The sequence below is a fragment of the Cladophialophora immunda genome, assembly GCF_000835495.1.
Source record: "Cladophialophora immunda strain CBS 83496 unplaced genomic scaffold supercont1.6, whole genome shotgun sequence".
Lineage (NCBI taxonomy): Eukaryota > Fungi > Ascomycota > Eurotiomycetes > Chaetothyriales > Herpotrichiellaceae > Cladophialophora > Cladophialophora immunda.
In genome coordinates this window covers 1,264,585-1,284,825 of record NW_015622546.1, presented here as the reverse complement: position 1 = coordinate 1,284,825, position 20,241 = coordinate 1,264,585, and the positions used below count along the sequence as shown (strand labels likewise).

The 20,241-nt window shown below is 53.0% G+C and overlaps 6 protein-coding genes across 6 annotated transcripts; 2 read left to right on the top strand and 4 right to left on the bottom strand.

The window, feature by feature from the left end:
- Positions 1-315: 315 nt before the first annotated feature.
- On the bottom strand, positions 316-1,509 carry PV07_10022 (uncharacterized protein). The gene is made up of 3 exons (XM_016397320.1): positions 1,248-1,509; positions 806-1,196; positions 316-740 (listed from the first exon to the last, which is right to left on the bottom strand). Exons 1-3 carry the CDS (start codon positions 1,460-1,462, stop codon positions 654-656), a joined length of 693 nt encoding a protein of 230 aa, XP_016244511.1. The 5' UTR covers positions 1,463-1,509; the 3' UTR covers positions 316-653.
- A 608-nt stretch (positions 1,510-2,117) lies between these two features.
- On the top strand, positions 2,118-4,317 carry PV07_10021 (uncharacterized protein). The gene has a single exon (XM_016397319.1). It carries the CDS (start codon positions 2,157-2,159, stop codon positions 4,308-4,310), a length of 2,154 nt encoding a protein of 717 aa, XP_016244510.1. The 5' UTR covers positions 2,118-2,156; the 3' UTR covers positions 4,311-4,317.
- A 793-nt stretch (positions 4,318-5,110) lies between these two features.
- On the bottom strand, positions 5,111-6,910 carry PV07_10020 (uncharacterized protein). Its single transcript, XM_016397318.1, has 3 exons — positions 6,635-6,910; positions 6,037-6,578; positions 5,111-5,966 (listed from the first exon to the last, which is right to left on the bottom strand). The coding sequence occupies exons 1-3, from the start codon at positions 6,873-6,875 to the stop codon at positions 5,214-5,216; spliced, it is 1,536 nt and encodes a 511-aa protein (XP_016244509.1). The 5' UTR covers positions 6,876-6,910; the 3' UTR covers positions 5,111-5,213.
- Positions 6,911-7,227: 317 nt separating this feature from the next.
- PV07_10019 (uncharacterized protein) lies at positions 7,228-10,453 on the bottom strand (the record flags this gene model as incomplete). Its single annotated transcript, XM_016397317.1, has 4 exons — positions 7,228-8,134; positions 8,214-8,269; positions 9,245-9,269; positions 10,233-10,453. 4 exons carry the CDS (start codon positions 10,451-10,453, stop codon positions 7,228-7,230), a joined length of 1,209 nt encoding a protein of 402 aa, XP_016244508.1.
- A 2,579-nt stretch (positions 10,454-13,032) lies between these two features.
- On the bottom strand, positions 13,033-15,034 carry PV07_10018 (uncharacterized protein; the record flags this gene model as incomplete). The annotated part of the gene is made up of 2 exons (XM_016397316.1): positions 13,033-14,601; positions 14,657-15,034. The coding sequence occupies 2 exons, from the start codon at positions 15,032-15,034 to the stop codon at positions 13,033-13,035; spliced, it is 1,947 nt and encodes a 648-aa protein (XP_016244507.1).
- Positions 15,035-15,565: 531 nt separating this feature from the next.
- PV07_10017 (uncharacterized protein) lies at positions 15,566-20,010 on the top strand (the record flags this gene model as incomplete). Its single annotated transcript, XM_016397315.1, has 8 exons — positions 15,566-15,640; positions 15,696-15,971; positions 16,298-16,601; positions 16,660-16,689; positions 16,737-16,805; positions 16,868-16,909; positions 16,977-17,135; positions 17,189-20,010. 8 exons carry the CDS (start codon positions 15,566-15,568, stop codon positions 20,008-20,010), a joined length of 3,777 nt encoding a protein of 1,258 aa, XP_016244506.1.
- Between the last annotated feature and the right edge of the window lie 231 nt (positions 20,011-20,241).

Genomic DNA, 20,241 nt, shown 5'->3' with positions numbered 1-20,241 from the left:
GTGGATTCCAGACGCAACAGTGGTTATGCCGATAGGCAGCAATATAAGTGGTGCCTTACACTGGCCCTACACTGGACGCCGGCGAGGTGGCTGCAGGACCCTGCATAAAGACACTTCCAGATTCTGCAGCTCCCTCCCGCTTCAGGATGCCAGCCTGATGGATTCGTCAGCCACAAGAAAAAGAAAGCTGAACAGTCGGGCCTGGAATTAGAGAGTTTGTCACATTCCAGCCGCAGCACAGCAGGTGTACAATCACAGCCGAGGGGAAGCTCCTTCGCAGCCCCGCCTGATAGGAAACTCTGTATGTGAACAAAACTCTCGGTGTAGCGGTATGCATCGGCTGTGGCCATCACTCATCCAGAGCAATTGTATATTAGCTTAATGGACCGAAACCTCAAAAGAAATGCTAACTCGACGCTTCAAGGTGTGCTAGACTTGAAGGAATAATCACGGTGATTGCTCAGGTTTGTCTTCGGCTAGAGCCAAGAGGGCTTGATTCTTTGCTTTGCACTAAGCATCAAAGTCGTAGCTGGTGAGGCTGAAGCCAGTAGCCGCGTGACCGTGTCTGTGCACAAGCTTTCCAGTGCCGGAAGGGAAATTCAACCTCAACCCCAGATGTGACCAGGAAGCCCCGCTTCGGGGAATCCCCCGCTTTATGCCTGCCATGTCCTCTTCTCGTGATATTTTGGTGCAGCCGTCGCTCTGGCTTCGACCTGGGCAGGAGTTGGCCGAGCAGTTTTCTTGTTATATATATGTCAGCCATGACTGCTATACACATTGAAAAGGACAGGACAGTGCCACTTACAGGGCATTCCCTCCACAGATCTAGATTTGTGACCGCTGGCCCCGGTATGCCTTTGCAAGTGGTATCGCCATCAACTATGCAGCGCGACTCCATCGCTAGTAACTTCGGCTTGCAGAGACAGCTCTCCAGCTTGGGATGAGCAGCGAGATTGTTGTAGAACCCGAACGATTGTTTACAGGACTGAGTGACATCGCCGTAACTCTTGCATACGGTTTTAATCGCGTTACACTCGGCGAGCGGCGCGAGAGTGACCGTCGGCGCTGACAATATTGGAGTGGTGACGGTGTAGTCGATCCAAGTGTCGCACTCTGCGTGCCAGTTTGAAATGGCTTGCTGTGCAGCTCCGTCTTCTTCTGTGGACTCCAAACAGACGCGAGTTTCGCTCTCACAGCTGCAGAAGCCATCAGTCAATCATTATTGAAGGGTGGGGAGAGCTACACACTCGACAATTAGATTGAAGAATTTTTGAGCACAGATGCAGTCCTTAAAAGCTGGTGTGTCCACTGTTGCCGGTCCAATTGCAAAGCACTTCGAATGAGAGCTTGCAAACTTGCTACATGCCGGCAGAGAAGTAACGTACGTCGAGCCGCTCGACCAGCAGTCGGTAATCTGAGCGAAAGCCGGCAAAGTCCAGCTCAAGATCAAAATTGCAAACATTATTGGGGTTGCTCAAGCAAGCGGTGCTCTCCAGGCTGGGGGGACGAAATTGGGTGTTTGCAGGTTGGCTTTTTCTGACTACGAGCAAGAATCGCTCCGTTTATAAGTCATTCCCATCTAAACTATTGTGTTTGCCTTCTGGAAGCCTTCCGCCATTGTCCTTGCAAAGCTACGCGCATTACGACTCTTTCCATCGGAAAGCACGGCATCAGCCGCACGGATTCGAGACCACTTCACGCCCTCAGGGTGGCAAAGAGTCGCGAGTAACTACTCCACATATCTGGGCAGCGGTCTAGAAGGCCAGCGACGTGTCAAATCAGACACATTTGCGGAGGTTTGTGGCTTGAACGCCACCAAGCCAAAGCCTCAGCTGGAGGGATTCTGTCCAGAAGAAGTAGGCTGAGTACTGCCTTGCCTTGCAAAATGGAAAACCCACTCGACGATTCTGGCGACACGGGATTGCAAGCGCCCTTGGAAGCTGTGGCAGAGAGGTTGACGACACTTTCCACAAAGTCCAAGCCTCTCCCCACGGCAGATGCCAAAATGCCATCCCCGCGTGGACTACAAATCTGGAAGATGCGATGCTGCCTATTATCTGGAGAATGAACCCAGTGCGTCCGGATGCTCGCTGCTTCTTTCAATCCTCACGGAAGCTGGAAGACTACAGCTTGATCTCGACTTCTTTCCCCCAACGATGTCACGCGCCGGTTCTATACCTCCTCCGTCACCAACAAGCTCGACGCAGCCTGCAACACCTCAGTCTGGCATACCACTGACTTCTTTACCTTCGTCTCCGCCAGGAACGAACGTTTTAGCACAGCCTATCCCCTTGTCGAGTTCATCATCAACTGCCTCAGGTCCGTCTGCATCGTTGAGCCAACCAAATGCATCTTCGCCAGCCACAACTACGTCCACGACGAGCTCACCAACATCGAATGCCAACCTCGGGCGTCCTCCAGCATCTGCAAATCAAATTAACTCGCCTCCCCAAGCCGTGTCTGCAAGTACACCTGCCACTAATGCACCGGCTGTGCCTAGCCCGTCTGGCATCACTTCAAGTTCGGGGACTCGAACATCTTTCAAAAAACGCTTTGGACGTTTCTACAACAACCGAAAGGAACCGAAAGAATGGATATCTTTCTGGCTATTGCCACACAGTCTGCTTGCCTTCCTGCTCTTCGCGTTAGGCCTGATAGCAGGTATTGTCACCATCAAGGTGGTCTCACACAAGAGAAAAGGGCTTGCAGACGTCTCCGCCGGGGCGCAAAAAGTCTTGAGTTACCAAGTAGGCGAGAGTTTGTGGTGGACTTTCTTCCCTGTCTTGATCTTCCAGATCTTCGGACTATGGTTCACAGCGATCGTCGGAGCACTGGGTGACCGACAACCCTTCGTGGCTCTGCGAAGGGACAATGGCTCAAACACTAAAACTACAGTCCTCCTCGACTACAAGCGCACTTTATCGCTGATGAGACCTTTCGTTGCCATTGGGAACGGCCACTGGACGCTATCTGTGAGCTTCTCAGCTGCGCTCTTGGTTGCTCTATTTCTGAGCTCGCTGGCTTCGCACCTGTTCATTGCTGTCGCCGTTCCCATCGTCACAACCAAGCATACTCCAGTCACGTCAAGTTTCAACCCTTCGAACTTTGGCTATTTGACCGACCTGACACCCGTAATTGACGTGGTTTCGAGCACGCTCGTATACGGTGGCTTAATGCCTGGTTGGACCACCTTCAACCAAAGCTTTCAGAGCTTTGCACGTCCGGACATGCAATTGGATTCAAGCACATTGGCTACCTACGAAGCAGATACAACGGCTTATTCAGCTCAGCTGAATTGTAGAGCCCTGGGTCTCAATGACTACACTCTGAAAGTGAATGTCGAGGAAGACACCTGGACATTTGGCGCACAAGACAATGGTTGCGATTTCTCACCAGACCTCGTCACAGCGACTGCTGGGTTTAAGTACTATTTACAAACGTTCTCCAATGTCTCTTGTTCTCCTGAAGTAGGGAACAGCCGTCTCTTCGTCCTTGCTGCATATACACCGGATCCGAGCAACATCAAGCCCACGAAGACCACGGTCCTAGCGTGCCGAACATCCTATTATAAGGACGAGGGCACCCTGAATGTCACATACTCACAAAGCAGCTCCTCTCCCAGCATTGGCGGCTTCCTCGTCCGAGAACGAAAAGCCCTTGTCAACCCATTGCCCGTCTACTACCAGAACTTTGAGCAACAGATCCATCAGCCGAGTATCGTTGATGACACCGCCACCTATTCCGCCACAGACCTGGGGCGCGTTGTGCTCGCCCACGCCACGAAATATGCGCCGAGGTCGGAATCTCCGTTTGACAAGGAGGTCATGATCAACTCAACCTCAGCGGTATTCACAGCCGCGTACGCTGTCATGGCAAGCAGCTTCTTGTGGCAGCATGACGCTGGAGACCTGGTGACAGGCAGCCTGACCATCCCAACAGTGCGACTTGTTGTCGTCGACTCAATAGCAATCGTTCTCCTGAGCATGCTCGGCGTCCTCGTCGTTCTTGCTGCTCTCATAGCTATTGACGTGATCAACCACGAGTCATCGCTATATGAGGAGCCCATCGGCCTTTTGGGATCAGCAATCTTGCTGTATGACAGCAGCGTTACAAGCTTGGCGCTTGATCTCCGGAACGAACAGGAAGCCAGAAGGGATGGAATGGCGTTGAAGCACAAGAAGGCCAGAGGTGACATGTGGTGTTTTCATTGGAAGACACCATGGCTTTCGTGGTCGACTGATCTCTTGAACAAGAGATGGAAGGTAGAAAACTGGGAACGCCCGGGGGATTCGAGGATTGTGGAGGTCTAACTGGTCATCACATTAAAAGGGCTTCGAATAATGCCAGAGAAGTTTCTTATATCCTTTCTTGCACTGGACGTGGTTGAAAAAGGTCTCTCTCGAACCACGATCACATCCAAGCTGAGGAATAATGGTCTAGATTACCCCGTTTCGCGAAGGATATCCTTCAACTGAACTTTTCCAAGTCCTCTGGGCCAGGAAGGGAGGGGGATCAGCGCCCAAACCAGTAGATTCAGTACATGCATCAAGCGGTTGGCTCCACCCCTAGGAGCACCCATTGTCAATCTCCGATCAGAGGACGTTGCATTTGGGTTGTTCAGGGGATCGGCCGCATTTGATATTCTCAAATGGCGTGCTTGTCCACGTCAACCCTTATGACTGTCCTGAATCTTGCAAAGCCTATATCTCCACCGAAGCAGGCTCGAAGATGTCCACGATCCGTCATCTCTTCAATGTTAGTGGACATGAATGTCGGGAGACGAGTGTTGCTCTTGGCGAAAAAGGGCCAGATTCATTCTACATGGAATGCTTCAAAGCTCTCCTCCAGACCTATCCTGCCCTTAGTGCCCACGCCCACCTTCACTCGGATCCGGCTACTAGCCTCGTGGGAATTGTCAGGAAATAGTCATGCTTAATACGTCTGGGGAAGTGGGTCTGGACATAATTTCTGTGGAGTGAAACCTTAACAGATGCACCGGTATTAGAGGCAGGCATATGAGATTTCGACAATACAATTCGACCACATGAGCGCCAATGGGTGAACATCCGCTGCACAGGGGAGCGGATGTTGGATCCGATTCGGAAAGACGCCCGTGGTCAGACCATGGCGCCACATCCCGATGCCTACAGAGCTCCGTCGAAAAGAAAAGGGAGTGGTCGCTGTCCACAGCTGCTGCACCATCTGCAATCCCACTACTTCACCAGCACCCTCAAGCCCTTCGAACCTTGCCTTGGTTGCGGATTAAAGAAGTCGTGCGCGACGTCAATGTCGTCTCTGGTCGTCTGGTATAGCTCGAAGTTGAACCGGCGAAATAGTGCCGCCAAGGTGAGATAGATCTCGGCCTCGGCGAGATGTCGCCCCAGACAGCCCCTGGTGCCCTTGCTAAAGTTGACCAGGTATTTCTCCAAGCGGTCGCGCGAGCCCGGGTTCAGCCATCGTTCCGGCTTGAACACCTTGGGCTCGGGAAAGTACTTTGTGTTCTCGTGCATGAACATCGCCGTCATGCTCACCGGGGTGCCTGCCGGGATCACATAGTCGTGGTAGATAAGGGGCTCGTTGGGCGAGACTCGCTGGAGACGGTGTGAGACTCCGTAGGAGATCCGGTAGCCCTCGAAGATGACCGCGGTGAGATACGGAAGCCTTTCGAGTTTCTGCCACGAGGGCAGTTTCCCGTCGGGCATGGCCTCGTTCAGCTCGGTTTTCAGCTTGTCGAGAATGTCCGGGTTTGCAAGAATATGGTAAGTCGTCGTGTTCAGGTAATGGCTGGTTGTAATTATGCCTGCTCCAACCACGGACTGGCCCTCTTCCACCAGGTGCTGGAGGGTCTTCTCCTCTGGAGGCAGCTCAGTTGTGTGAATGAGCTCGTGGAAGATGGTAGGGTGGCTTTGACTCTTGGAGTCCGCGCCTTTATCCGCCATGATTTGCGAAACTTGCTGGGTCAAGCTCTATAGATGACTTCATTAGCAGTTGTCCCCTCCTCCGCAAGCAGCCGAGGAAGCGAAGAATGGTACGAACAATCTGAAAGTTGATCATGCGCATGATGTGCGGGTTCATCCGTTCCACCAGCCACAACGGTACCAGCCTCATGACAGGCAGCATCCATGGGAATTGCTTGTTGACATGGCTCTGCACGGAAAGTGAATCGACTGCCTCCACCCACACAGGGGCAAAGTCCGGCTCGTCAAGGCAGTTGTAGCAATTTGCAAATGAATACTCAGTGATGATGTCCATAGTCAATCCAGCAAAGGCATGGCGGAGGTTAACCGGCTCCTGGGTTCGTTGAAAGCCCGCCAATCGCACACAGAGCTTTTCGACGAGTGCCTGGATCGTAGGCTCGAGTTGAGCCACGGCTTTCTTGGAGAAGAAAGGATTCAACGGTGCACGTCGCATCCGATGCAAACTGTACGGCACGCTACTAAAATGGGACGACGAATTCCCAAACATGGATGCGGACCAGGCCCATTTGTCACGGGGCTTTGTTGGACCCGTATAGACTTCATCATAGTATTCCGGGTCGTCAATGTGCAGTTCGTATGGATTGATCCGCACGATCGGGCCTTGGGATAGGTTAGCCAGTGCGATGAATGCCCCCGAGAACGCGTTGGCCATTGACCATATTTCGAATGCAGTTCACGTATCTTGAACGTGTATTGCCCTCCTTTGACAACATCGTAATAGAATTCGTACCACAGCGTCAGCGCGGCGAGCGGCGGCCCGGGAAATTTGGACAGAGGACTAAAATATAGTCGATAGACGGCTAGACAGACAAGATAGACGACCCAAACGCCAAATGCGATGCCTAGAGCTCGCAAGAAGATCCAGAACAGCCACGTGAAGGGAGATATGTGTGACATGGTAATAGTATTGGTGTTCGATCCACGAAGGCTCAATGTTACTCAGGGAAAAAGTGGCACGGGAGATCGCACAAATTGGGCGGGGGGAAGTTTATCTTTAACCTGACAGGAACCTCAGGAATATAATCAGTGCGAGTGGAGGCCGCCCGAATCCCATTCCCTCTCGTGTCGTTGTTCGTTGGCGTGACTGGACAGCGCATGCATACTGTAGGACGGTGGCGGGGCATGGTGGGGGGGACTGTGAGAGAACGAAGCCCCCTAATCCCAAGGGAAGATAGTCAGTCAGCCCAGATCGGGATCTCTTGTATCGCAATCTAGTAGCACGGACAGAAATAAGGGGAACAATGTACAACTATCCCAGCGGCTTCTGCCCGTAGACGACCGAGACTCTCGTATATGCGTGAACGCTCCTGTCTTTGAATCCCTGTCGCACCTGTGCGAGGAATACTTGCACCTCTTCAAGAGTCCAGCCTAGAACGCGTGTAAAAAGTGCCAATGTCCATCCCTCGAGCCCTCGATCAGCCTCAAAGAGATGCCATCGTCCAATCTCCTTCTGTTTCTCGTCCTTCGGCCACGGCCCAAGGGGCATTTTATACCGCTTCTCCGTCACATTGATCAGCCCCGCCTGTTGGACATAATCCTTCTGGAGGTCGAGAATCCGGAATGTCTTCCCATTCCTGTCCCCGGCTTCGACGTACAGCGCGGAGGATTTCCGGAAGATGTGCCCTTCAGGAATGGAATCGTCGTCCGCAATCCAATCGACACTGTACTCCACCTGCTCGAACCAACCTCCCGGTCTCAGGTGGGCATACACTTGTCGGTAGAAGGCGGGCCAGTCTGCGACCGAACCGAAAAGGCAGCGCACGTGGATATAGTCGAAACGATCCAAATCAAAACTCCACTCGTCCATGCAATCTTCGATCTCAAAGCGGCAATTGGGGGGGACCCAGGTTGGTTGAATGGGCGATAGGTCCGTCCCGGTTACTATTGCGGAGGGGAATTGGTCGGCGAAGTCGATTGCCCAGATCCCAGTGCCGGTGCCCACGTCGAGCACTTCCTGCGGACTGGGGCCGATTGGGGCCAGAAAGAGCTTGCCGTCGAAGAGGAGGAAGAAGACGTGATGTGCGATATCGAGTTGCTCGTTCTGCGTCTCATCATTGGGACCCCAGTATGCGCCATCGTTGTATGCGTGATACCGCCGCCCATTCTCAAACCGGTATCTGGTGATGGAAGACGTCAACGACACAGTCTCGCTGGCACTGTCCAAGGTTTGTGGTCAGCCGCCTCCTCCGTCCGCTGGTCTCTCGATTTTCGACCGAGGGCAGATGGAACTCGTACATCTCTTCGCCGTAGGCTGAGTCCAGGTCCTCCTCGGCTTGCTGATGATCAGTTTCCTAAGCATCATCAGCTTTTCTTACGGAAATGGACCATGGTCCTTGCCAATCTCCCCTACAGGTCGAACTATCGATTCTCCTGCTTCAGTCGCCATGGAGAAAGAGTCGTTCACAGTCTCATACTGACGGAGGCGTGGTTGGAGAACACAGTTTTGACTTGCACGAGATGCCGGCGGGGAGCTACAAGTAATGCTAATGGGCGGGGGGCAAGGGACCTGTGCGTCCGGGGATTGTGCGACCTGCTCCCCACTGGTGGCAGGATAGCAATGCCCTGAGATGATTCTTCACACGAAGGAATTTCTGGCAGGAGTTCCAATTGGTCGCAAGTGGCACCACATTCTCAGCTCCCATGCCCGTCCAACGCACAGCAATTCGATAGCGACTGATGGGCGAATAGACTCTGGCGAAATGGTGATGGATTCTGCGGGCCACTGCATTAGGTCCGTACTTTTGGCTGCATTTACCTCGTGCCTCGCCACGGCTCTTCCGGAAGTCAACTCCCCGTGCCCACTAAATACTGCACCCATGTGGTCAAAAGTGGATCGACTGGGCAGCGCCGAGCACAGTGAGCACGGTGAGCATTGTGCGCTAACGCACGTCCACAGTAATGAGTGTGTTCTCCATTGGTGATGAGCTCTGGGGCGGGAATACTCATGGGAACAAGTCGTGCTATATCTTTTGTCGCGTCCACGGACCGTGCTTCCCTCGTGCTTCTCAAGTCTTCATCATGGTACTGATCAATTTGTATGTCAATAATGTGGCGAACGGTCACGAAAAGAAATGCTTGAAATGCTTTGCTGAACGTAGCTGTGGCATTCAGTGGCAGTGGGACTTCATGATCTATTGTATTATATCCATGATGGCCGGATGAGACGAGGATATACCCAAAGTATCCACTAAGGTGAAGATTCAATCGCGATGGCAAGCGAGGTCGAAGGTCATGGAATGTAGTTCGGAAAGGCTGGATATCCGCACGGCAGCATCCCGGGTGTCCTGTATGCTAGATAGCTAAGCTGCTTTGGCGCCAATAGAGGCTCCGAGGTTGAATCGTGCTCGGGGAAAGTGCATTGTGTCCTGCCTCCAGGTCCCCAAGGCTAAGGAGGCTAAGTGATGCTGGCAACCGATGTCCTCAGCGTAGCTTGCGTCGTTCGCCTTTCCGGTACTCAAAGTCTTCGCAAGTGCCACTAATGCATGCGTCTTAGATAATAGGGACAACTGCAAAGCCTTTATAGATACCATCCCCGGACGCCTCGACGGCCTCATCCATCGCATCTTCTCCGTCAATGTAACTGGATCATGGAACATGGGCACCGAAGCCATCGCCCGCATGAATCAGCAGAAGCCCAGAGTGACTGAAGGCCTCCCACCAGGCTCAAGGCGCGATCTACCGGCTGGTTCTATTGTCAATGTCTGTAAGCGGAGCAGGCGTACGTGGTATCGGGCGCCTGGCTGCGTATTGCGCCTCCAAGCATGCTGTCGTTGGCTTGACTCGGGCGTGGGCTCAGGACTGACCCTGCTTGCGTATCGATTCTGTTGCCCCAGGTATGCCAATTCCTTTGTCCCAGGTTTCGGTCATTAAGAATGAACTCGGGTATAAATAACACAGCTTTGCCGGCATATAGTTTCGGTATGACATGGTCTATGCTGAACTATTGAGATGGGGTAGATAAATGGCGCTTCCTCCCAGCGTGCGAGAGACAATCATTCTGCCTGGCTTTAGCCAAACATTCAACGTTATTTCCAGGTGGTCGTAATAAAGCTTGCCTCTCCTCCCGTCCTGATAGGTAGTGGCTCTCAATGCAGTCACATCCGCCGGCTGCGGAAGAAATGATCCAATTCTATCCTTGGTCCTCAAGTACCAAGCAAGATCGGCCTTCTCCTCAAATTCAATAACATGGAACCCATTGCCTAAAGACCTAAAGGGATTACCTCCAAGGCGCCGTAATTTTCAGAACCACGGTACACAATCTTGTAGTCCTCAAACCTTGGCTCTTTCAGAAAGTCGAAGAACACGAGCCGCGAGCCGGGGAACATGGCCAATAGCCCGTCAAGACGACCCTGCTTCCACCAGCTTGGGCAGGGATGTGGCCACGCTGTACGTTTGAGGAACAGGTCGGCATGGTCGGCGAAGGCTTCGCTGACATCCCGGCGCGGAGTCACAGACTTGATGTTTTTGGTCTGCATCTTTGAAATTAATTTCAGGAAGTGGGTGTAGATCAATTCGACAGAAGGCAGGAATGAGCCGTGCCCTAGCGGTCCGTAAGGCCCCACTGCATTCCAATAGTTGGGCACTGATTGGTTGCGAATTGTCCTCCATCCGCAATGAATCGTAAATGAGGAGAGATCTAACTGCATCCTCTACCAAGACGACTTACCTTCTGGCATGCCTATCGATAGGTAAGATAGAGGCCTTTCTCTCCAAACATCTTGCAAATTCTTCCCTTGCGCTATGATTGCCAATTGGAAAGCGTGGAACCCAGGTGGTATCGAATCTGACATCTTCGTGAGCAGACTCGTGACGGAGAAGTACTAGATGGGAGAACGGACCCAGTCGCACAGATGATCACTTCAACCTCATGTTCCTTGCCTTTATGGTCAATGAAGCCTCTAGGAGTAATCTTGGCCATCTCTTTGGTGGAAACGGTTCCGTTCGGCCTTGTAAGAGCTTCAAAGAACCCATTGCCGGGCTGTTTCGCGTACACCACATTTTTGTCGTGAGCCACGCTTTGCTTCAGTAAAATATAACACACTCATACTTACAGTCAGTCTCCTCCAATGTGTCCAGTTGGGAGTGCGCGCCCATGTGAACTGTGATGGGAGAGTGTTAACGTTGCTCTTAATCACATATTGCTGAAGCCTCCGGCCTGAAGCATTCCTCACCTGATAGTTGACCAAGGTTATATCACATGCACAACCAGGATACCTGGAGAATACCTGTTAAACTGGAAATGGGACGACGTCTTGACGTCTCTGACATACCGATTCTCCCACCGTGTTCCTCCAGTCTCGGCATTCTTGTCATATAACACACAACAGAAATGTTTTGCAGAGCCTCCGGCAAGAATTTCGCGAAACAGATTCCGGAGGCGCCGCCTCCCAGATGGATTACACGAAGGGGTCGTGCCGTGCCACAAAGCTGCTCCTTAATCCTGTAACCACGCGAATTCTTGCCTTGGCCAGCCATATTCGTCAGGAAGTGACTCGGCTAGCCCCGTCTCTTGTCGCCATCGGACATAGCCCAGAGCAAGATGCCCCTGCCGACAATGCCACCGTTCTCGACCCACTCTACATCGCGAATGATTGCGTAGTCAGTCATCAAGTCTCGAATACTCGAAGATGCCACGAAGAAGGTGAGTGTTCGGGATGCAGAACACTAGAGTTGGAACCGAGAATCTTGGATCAACCTCCTATGAATGCCATTCCTGAGAGTGTAGATATCCTCGTGCTTCAGACCGTTGTAGTAACGCCCACCCTGCGTCTCCAGACCCATATGCCTGAGTCCATCGCATTGTGAACTAGCCTGTTGTTTATGTGTAAAATAAAAGGGGAGAGCATCGAGTATCATTGCAAAACCATTGAAAGCCCCCCCCCCCCCCCCCAAAAGGTGCAAAAAGCGGTTCCTGTGCATTTACGGCGTCGAATCCCAATCTTCCATGATTTCCTGAATGCGCCCAGTCCCATCAAACTAACAACGAGGTCCTCTCTCCCTGTCACAACCGCAGCCTCAAAAATATAAAAGCATTCCTCCAGTCCTCCAGACACGAATTTTCATCGCATGCTTGCGGACTTGGTCAGTTTGCCCTGAGCAGGCTTGGTTTTTCCTCCACCTTGTGCACAAATTTCCTTGTGGCGGGATGATCATCCAGCCAGAGAGCATCACGAAAGCTCGATAGGTGGTTGGCTAATGGAGGAGACTAGAGGGAAGAGCTATGTACAAAAGTTCGCGCCACCAGGGCGGGACGTATCGAGCGCGGGCGCAGTTTGTCTTGCCCGTCTATATCTATGTCAATGCTGCTTGTTTGTTTGTTTGTTTGTTTTTTGGTTCAAATGCTGCAACTGCTCGCCGCCACTTGTACAAATCACCCCCCACGTCCATCGGGGGAACAATGAACGCTTGTGGGTTCCGCTCCAGAGCCTTATCATGCGTTCTCTTTTTCCTGGCATGGACCTCGCGGCGTCCTTTCCTTACCCATGAGAAGCGTCATCGCGTAAACGTCGTACTCGAGCTATACACATACAATTCTGTGGCTTCTCTGGCTTTCCTGTAGTCCACTTCTCGCTCCGCAATCCCATCGAACAAGCGTAATTCCCGCCGATGTCAGCGAAGATGGGCACGACGCCCATGATATAGTGTACAGGTCGCAACAAGCGACCTTTTTTTGAAATAGCGAAGGGGGCGGAACTGCCGAATAGCGTGTTATGATATGGTTTGCGTTGATGAGGTCTTGCTGAGTTCAAAGTCGTGAATGCAATGGGAGATAGAGGTGGAGGTGGCGATGACGGAGCCAGAGCCGGTTGGCTGTGCGATGTTGTGATGAGTCTGCGGGTGCGATGTAGGGCATCTGGGGACGATATTGGGTGGTAAACTTCCAGTCGCAAGGGGTACCTGTCAGTATGTGCCATATTCAGACATCGATATGGTTTGATAATATTGTGCATTGGTGCGCAGCAAATATTGTCGACGATAGACCATCAGGCCAATCCTATCAGCCTGTCAGGAACGCGATGTGTCTTAAGAGGCCTTAACTCGAAGTCTCGTGATGTTAAGCTGTTGAGTGTCGCGTCCCACCGCGCTGTCTCTTTCGCCTCTGAGCAGTCTCAGATTCCTGATATGATACTCTCCCCTTTCCCTTCTCCCGCTCACGCTGCCAGCTCTTGGAGTCCTCAGTGATGTCCTCTATCTCGTGGTTCGTCAGCTTGCGGGCAGCTTCGACAACGAAGACGTTACGGTCGTCCACCGTGATGCGAGCTTTGGGGTCGACGTAGTGCTTCAGATATAGAATCAGCACCTCTTGGTCGATGTCGGTAGCAGGGAGAGAAGATCTGACCCTCTGGACTGGAGGGGCTTGTGGTATGCCGGACTTTGGCTCTGGGCTCGTTGCTCGGGCAATGTGGCTGGCTGGCTGGTTTGGGGTGTTAGCATGTTTTTGAATGTCGTATGCATGGGCCCGGGGTTCGGCGCGAGAGAGATCCTTGAATATTGGATTCCTGGCCGCGGTGGTTGGAGATGTGCTATAAGTCGTCGCGGGCGAGATGTAGCCAGTTGTTGCAGCGCCGTAGTTCGTGTTTGGTCCGCCATAGCTTTGAGTGCCGTAAGCTGTGGTGCTGTACGGGGTGGTTGTATGACCATAGTTTGTGTCTGGACCGCCATAGGTAGGACGCCTGTAAACTGTCGCAGGTGTGTTGGGGCTTATTGGTGCACGGCCGGGTCTTGTGTCTGAACCGCTGTAGCTCTCTTGCCGCCGGGTGAAGCTATCGCGTGGGTCTCGGTCCAGATGTCTCATTTCATCTTGCCTTGTGACTGCTGCATGATGTCTTGACCGTGTCTGGGCCTCGGGTGTGATCCGTTTTCCAAGAGGTTCATGAAAGGTTGAAGAACGTCGGGTCGGGTCAGGGCGCGAGCTGTGTCGTTCACCAGACTCACGCTGATCACCTTCCGCGCCTGTAAAACGCTCCTCAGAAGGGATCGGCTGGCTGAACGCAGCTTCTTCGTTGGGAGAATCGCCCTGCTGTGGTCGACTGGAGCGACCGCGGCTTTCAGTCCTCTGATCAGTTGCATAAGATTGCTGGCTTTCATTCCGATTCCGGGGTCCTTGGATGCGGAACCCAGGGGGCACCCCTTGCCGGATCTCGTAACTGTCTTCATTCTGGTTTCTGGGGTTCTGAATGCTATCTTTTGAATTTCGACCGTACGGAGTTGGCTGTGGTGATCGTTCCTTTCGCCTGCCAGACACAGCCATCTGGCTCGCTCGAGAAGTCACCTGAGATAGATCTTCTTCGAACTCGGTACTAGTGCGGTCATACCGGGAGCTGACTTGATCGTTGTTATCCACGCCACGACGAATGTAGGGGTCTTGGTGCTGTGGGCTCTGCTTTGGCGCTGACGTCAAGGGAGATGTGGTGAGCAGTTGGGTTGTGCTAGGAGAGGTGGTCGGGTTTAGCTTTAGATAGCTGGTGAATTCGTTGAATGGTTGCCTCGAGGGCGGCGCCGCGCGTAGGAGCCGACCCTTCCATTGCTCTCCACGATGCTCCAATAGTGTGAGCGCCTTGAGCTGTTTCTGGTCTTGGCCGTTGAGGCGGAAGCTAGAACGCACAAAGAAGCCGTTCTCGCCCTACACAATTGACGTTAGCGACCCATCTAAACCCTGTTACGCCAGAAGAACATACCATGAAGCGACGTCCTGGCAGGCAAGTGGTGCTGCCAAGGTTGTTCCTCTCAAGGAATGCTCGAAGCACGCTCTCGGAAACGCCGTCGCCGGGAAAGAAGAATTCGAAGATTCCATCTGGAGGCGCTGTGATGGTCGTGTTAGTGTTCGACGGGCTGAGTTGTTGCCGGCGCGTATGGCATTTTAGCGCATCCACTGCGCATCTTTTACAATCCTTATGCGCATGGTATTCGGCGCGTCTGAGAGCATAGCCCGCTTTGATCACGCTACCTGCAATCAAAGTCCCTTCGTCGTTCATATATCCATCACCACAGGAGCAAGTGTGATGTACCAAGTCCGTAAGAGGGTACACGAAGCCGCAGTTGCTTCCATTAACCATATTGCGGCCTGATAGTCTCGCAGATACAACGGTGAATCGACTGAAGCTGAGATGACGACGGATCATACAGGAGTTCGCGATCATTTAAGTCTGCCACAAGTGGCGAGACTGTCAGTTGGCAAGCCGGGCTGGGAGGCGTTCGCAATCTTCATGTAGGAGTGCCAATGGCAGCGACAGGTCAGGACCGCCGCCCACCCTACGAGGATAAAGACACCCCGGCAGCTATGCCAGCACACACAAGGCAAAGCGCATTTCTGCCAACAAAGGCGACTGGAAAAGTACAGGCGGACAACAGCGAATAAATGGGGCTACCACCCTCCACACCAGCACCAGCGGCACGCATACCACCCTCGAATACGAACAAATCTGCAGCTGACAGCCAGGCACTTCAGTGTTTGGGCAGCATTGCAGATAGATGCGTTGGGTGTGCTGGGGTAAGGCTGCTTGTTGAAAGTCGAGCAGATGATGTGCTGGCTTATAATGGTTGCGAGGTTTGCACTCTCCCTTCGCTGTTGATCGCGTTCCAGCAGAATGAACCAGACCAGCCAAGCAGGTCTGGTTGAGCTTGAGGCCGCAGAAAGGGAGATTTGGAGGGAAGCCATCGAGGTGAGGCAGTGACCGATGCGTGGGCGCGGCGATGAGGCTGAGCTTTTCTATACAGATTTACAACCGTGACTGCCCCAACCACCCTATCAGCCTCATCGACCACAGAAACGGGCAGTCGGCACAGCCTCCTGACAACATCGAGGAGTTGGTAGGGGTGGCCAAGGACCTGTGCGAGCAATTGTACGCAGTGCAAAACGCGTCTGCCAAAAGAAGGGCCATAACTTCGGCTCTTCAAGAGATCCGCCAATACGCCCCGATTTTGGACGTTTTCTCCCAAGGGGCTCCTAGCGCCGTGTCGGTGTGCTGGGGAACGATCCGGATCGTCCTCGAGGTAAGTGCCGGCGTGCCGTGTTCTCGAGAAGTGAGAGTGAGGCAAAGGATACTCAGGGCTGGGGATCTTCATCCAAGGGGGTGGAAGCGAAAATGTCAAGAATGCGGCTCTGCATGGGGGCGCCCCGGAGCCTAACTCGGCGGGCAACAGCAGAGACTAACCCCGCCCCACGCCCCGCTTCAGATTCCCAGCTCCACCCCCTGTGTCACCTCCCCCCAGCAACTGAAAGGCATGCGTGCGGCTGAGATTGCGCGTGCTCTTTTCTCACAGTGTGGAATGCTTCTCTTGATTTGCTGAAGGACCAGTTATTAATCTGCCGAGATCAGGTGACGTCGCGAGGCTTGAGCTTTGGTCAAGAGCTTCTCAACAACATCTGTGCTGTCGCGCGCCGAGTCTTGACTATCAGACAACAGCTACAGTATCTCATCATCAATAAGCAAAGTCGAGATTCTATTGTGCAGCTCTACGCCATCCTCCTCAGCTACGCAACACGCATTGCTCGAATCTGCAAGTCGTCCCGTTGGAATCGGGTCCTCAGAGGGTTGAGCAGTAAACTCCCAAGTATTTACAAAGACTTCTGTTCTCTCGCGAACGAAGTAGAGGCCCAAGTCTCAACCCAAAGTGCTCAATGTAAGAGTCTCGACCCAAACTGACCACCTCGAGGTAGCTGACACTCATCGCGTCAAAGCTCTGGAGCAGCTAAGGCTGGTGGAGCTCGGTTAGTGTGACACTCCCTCAGGACGCCTACGTCTCACCGCCGCGTAGCACATCACACTCAACTCCTGCTCAACCTCGACGACACCAAGAAAATGCTAGGGAATGGGATTGCATCTGGTTCGTAACCAAATTTTGTCCAAGGCATGCGGTACGCCGTGGAATGGGCTGACCGTAGCCAGTCCGGAGTGACCTTGGGTTCCAGCATGACTTGGACGCCAGAGGTAATTATGGCCTGGAAAACTGCAGAATCTGTCTCCAAAGCTAGACTAATATGCGGTTCGGTTCCAGATCAACAACTCAGCAAGTGGCTGACCACGGATCTCATCCCACACAGTGCTCCGCCAGCAACTGCGAAAGGGACGTGCACCTGGGTCTATGAGCACCCAAAGTACTGCGCATGGATATCCTCCACGCGTACCAAAGCTCTTTGTGTCCGGGGACCACGAGGTAAGTCTGGGAGCACACAACCAACGTGGCCGCACGAGAATGACTTCTGTCAGGTTCGGGCAAGTCGTCATTGTCCCATGCAATGGCCCGCTCCGCGGCTGAAGCAGGCCAACTTGTGATACACGTTTCGGTTCTTCCAGTCGGCACCTTCAGTCAGACACCCGCCAGCAATCTTGTCGTCTCACTCTTAGCCCTCATTTCTGAGCACCGCACCATCAGGACAGACAAGAATTTCCTCAAAATTCGTGACATTCTGATTGGCGTGCAGATGTATGGATCACGAACAGCTGTTGCGGTACCCACGAAAACTCTGATGGAGAAGCTGCAAAGCATTATCGCTCTTGTGCCACCGCTCTTGCTGATCATCGACGGCCTGGATCAGCTCAAAAGCACGGCTGACTGTCATCAAGAGGATTACTGTCGTCAAGAGGATTCAGCAAACGAACTCGTTGCTTTGATCAGTGGCATCCCCACCAAATCCTCCGTTTCGCTGATTACCCTGACACGGCCTCGAGATTGGATCTCCCAAAGTATGGATGAGGTGATGGAGCTAGACATCACCAACGACATTGCCAACAACGACATTGCCATCCTCGTAGGCGAAGCGGCGCGGCTATTTCCACGTTTGGAAGTGGTTAAGCATGCCATTATTGCCACAATCCAGGCCAAGGGCAGCGGCGATTTCAACTACGCCAGGATGTTATTGAGCCAGATTCAACAATGCCGATCCCCTGCGAATCAAGGGCGGATACTCGAAACGAGCCCCGCAGGATTGGAGGCCATGTTTCGAGAATTATCGGCAAAGAAGGTCACGAGTCTCAGTCTTGAGGACAGAGCCCACAGGTCAAAGATTTTGTACCTCGTTGCTGGCGCTCAACAGCCCTTGGCCCCTTGTCAAATCAATTCCGCCCTTATGCTTGACCCGGCGAGGAACGTTGAGCCTCCAGGTGAGCAACAGTTCGATCCGTCAGGGGCGATAGCAGATCTTTGCGAACCTTTCATCATTGTCTCCGATGGCAAGGTCTACTTCCAAGATGAATCGGCACGGGAATACGTGCTGAAATTTGAGGTGACAACGGATGACGCCAACACCTTCTTGCTGGATGTCTGCTTGACGAAGTTAATTGAGCAGAAATATATGGAATTGGACTGCTGCACCCACATGCTGGAAGACAATTTGCTTGATCCAAGAGGTACATCCGCGCCAAATCCTCCAAACACCACGGGCGATCCGGGTTTGTATGACCACGCCACTTTGCATTGGCACGAATACGCTCAGCAACTACAATACCTGCCTTCCGAGTTGTGGGAGAAGTTGCGCACCTTCCTGTTCCGGAACGCGTTTGTGTCATGGGCCGAGAACCTTTACATCCTCCTTGGCCGGGGTGGCCTTGACCCCCATCTTCAGAGGCTAGTGGCAGTGGCAGAATGGTATAAACGCTCACCAGACGTGTCAAAACCTGAGCTACCCATTGGCAATCTGTTCCTGCAGCCATACCGGGATGTGAGTGCAATGTTGGGGCGTCGGGACGACAGACCCGAGCTGCAATTCCTTCCTCTCATACGCGTGAATGGATACCTCAACAACGGGGGACGGACAAGAGCAGACTTCGAAGAGGCGCTGCAGTATGCTCAGCGCGTAGTTGACGGATTCACCAAGTATCTCGGACCCCGAAATCGGAACACCCTGAACGCAAGACTGGTATATTACCAAGGGATCCTGGCGTTGAGACGACCAGATGAAGCAGCTGTTGGTTACCAAGACGTTCTGAAGCTGCAGAAGGAGCTTCTTGACGAAGACGATATCGACATCTACGTTACGACTCGATGGATCGGTATTTGCTACCAACTGCTTACCAGGTTCGATGAGTCTCGCGCAATGCTGGAGGAAGCTCTCGCAGGATTTAAGCGTAAGCAGGGTGCGCGTTCCAAGGCTGTTCTCGCGGTGTCAATGGGATTGGCGAACACTTTCGACTGTGCAGGTAATATTGGCAAAGCATCGGCGGCCTATGGCGACATCTACGACAAGTGGGTCACCGTCAACGGCACCTCCAACTTGTTCTCCGCCTGGATTTTGACCTCGTTCGGCTCGGCTCTGCGAAAACAGGAACAGTACGATCGGGCGGAGGAACTGCTCTTTGAGGCGTTTGCCACAAGGCTGCGGCTTCTGACGATTGAGAACGACACCACAGTGGATTCGGGGCTGCACTTAGTGGTGCTCTACCGAGAGAAGAGAATGCGCGACCGTGCTCTGGCTTTCTTGGCCCAGATCCAAGAGTCTCAGGCTTTCGAGCTTACCTTCGAGCGGCTGTGTCAGAGAGAACACCTCAGGGCACTGCTTGCATTCGATAATGGTGAATACGAGGAGCCGCGCAATGCTTTGACCCGGCTGGTCATGCTGTCGACTGGGGAGAACCGCGAGCAAAACAACCGTGAGCTGTTGTGGGTGCGCCTTAATCTCGCGGACGCTGCTCGCCATCACCACGATGATCACTCTATCCCATCACTGTTCACAGAGCTGGTTGTTTCCACGGACGCAGAGTTTTCGGCAGACTCCGATTGCCCCCCTGACCATTTCGGCGTTTCGCCTCCTTCCCCGTCCTCTGAAGATGCTGTCTGGCTTGATAACCCTCGACACCTTGAGATTGCGGAACAAGCATTGAGGCTCACACGGGATGCGCGCCCCAAGGAAGCACGGCGACTCTTGGAGAGCGAGAAGTTGAAATGGGTCCGGGACAAAGACTTTTGGCTATTCGGAGGTGGTCCGAAAGCCGATACCGACACGGTGAGATATCGTGCACCACGACATGTTGATACAGACCAATGCGCTTGCCAGTTGGGCGGAACAGGACTTGACAACATCACCAGCCCCTGATATCTCAGAAGGAGGGGGAGTGTGGGACCAACTTGATCGATTGATTGTCCTATCTAACTAGCGGGGACGCGCGCCGACGTGAGAATCTAATCTGGCTAAACTTCCTAATTTGGTTAGGGCAACAGCGGGGAGGAGAGAGAAAGCATGCTGGGTGGAAATCAGCAGGCTGTCGGGTGCCAGACCTGGGAAGAGGCCTGTGGGAAACACTTAATGGCCAACATACACCCTAAA

Bases quoted from the DNA above. Each gene is read 5' to 3' on its own strand.
- PV07_10022 (XM_016397320.1), bottom strand. From the start codon at position 1,462: ATGTTTGCAATTTTGATCTTGAGCTGGACTTTGCCGGCTTTCGCTCAG. The intron at 1,197-1,247 runs GTGTGTAGCTCT...TGGCTTCTGCAG, and splicing joins TTCTTCAATCTAATTGTCGA to CTGTGAGAGCGAAACTCGCG. The intron at 741-805 runs GTAAGTGGCACT...ATATATAACAAG, and splicing joins ATCTGTGGAGGGAATGCCCT to AAAACTGCTCGGCCAACTCC.
- PV07_10021 (XM_016397319.1), top strand. From the start codon at position 2,157: ATGTCACGCGCCGGTTCTATACCTCCTCCGTCACCAACAAGCTCGACG.
- PV07_10020 (XM_016397318.1), bottom strand. From the start codon at position 6,875: ATGTCACACATATCTCCCTTCACGTGGCTGTTCTGGATCTTCTTGCGA. The intron at 6,579-6,634 runs GTCAATGGCCAA...ACCTATCCCAAG, and splicing joins TGAACTGCATTCGAAATATG to GCCCGATCGTGCGGATCAAT. The intron at 5,967-6,036 runs GTTCGTACCATT...AGTCATCTATAG, and splicing joins GCATGATCAACTTTCAGATT to AGCTTGACCCAGCAAGTTTC.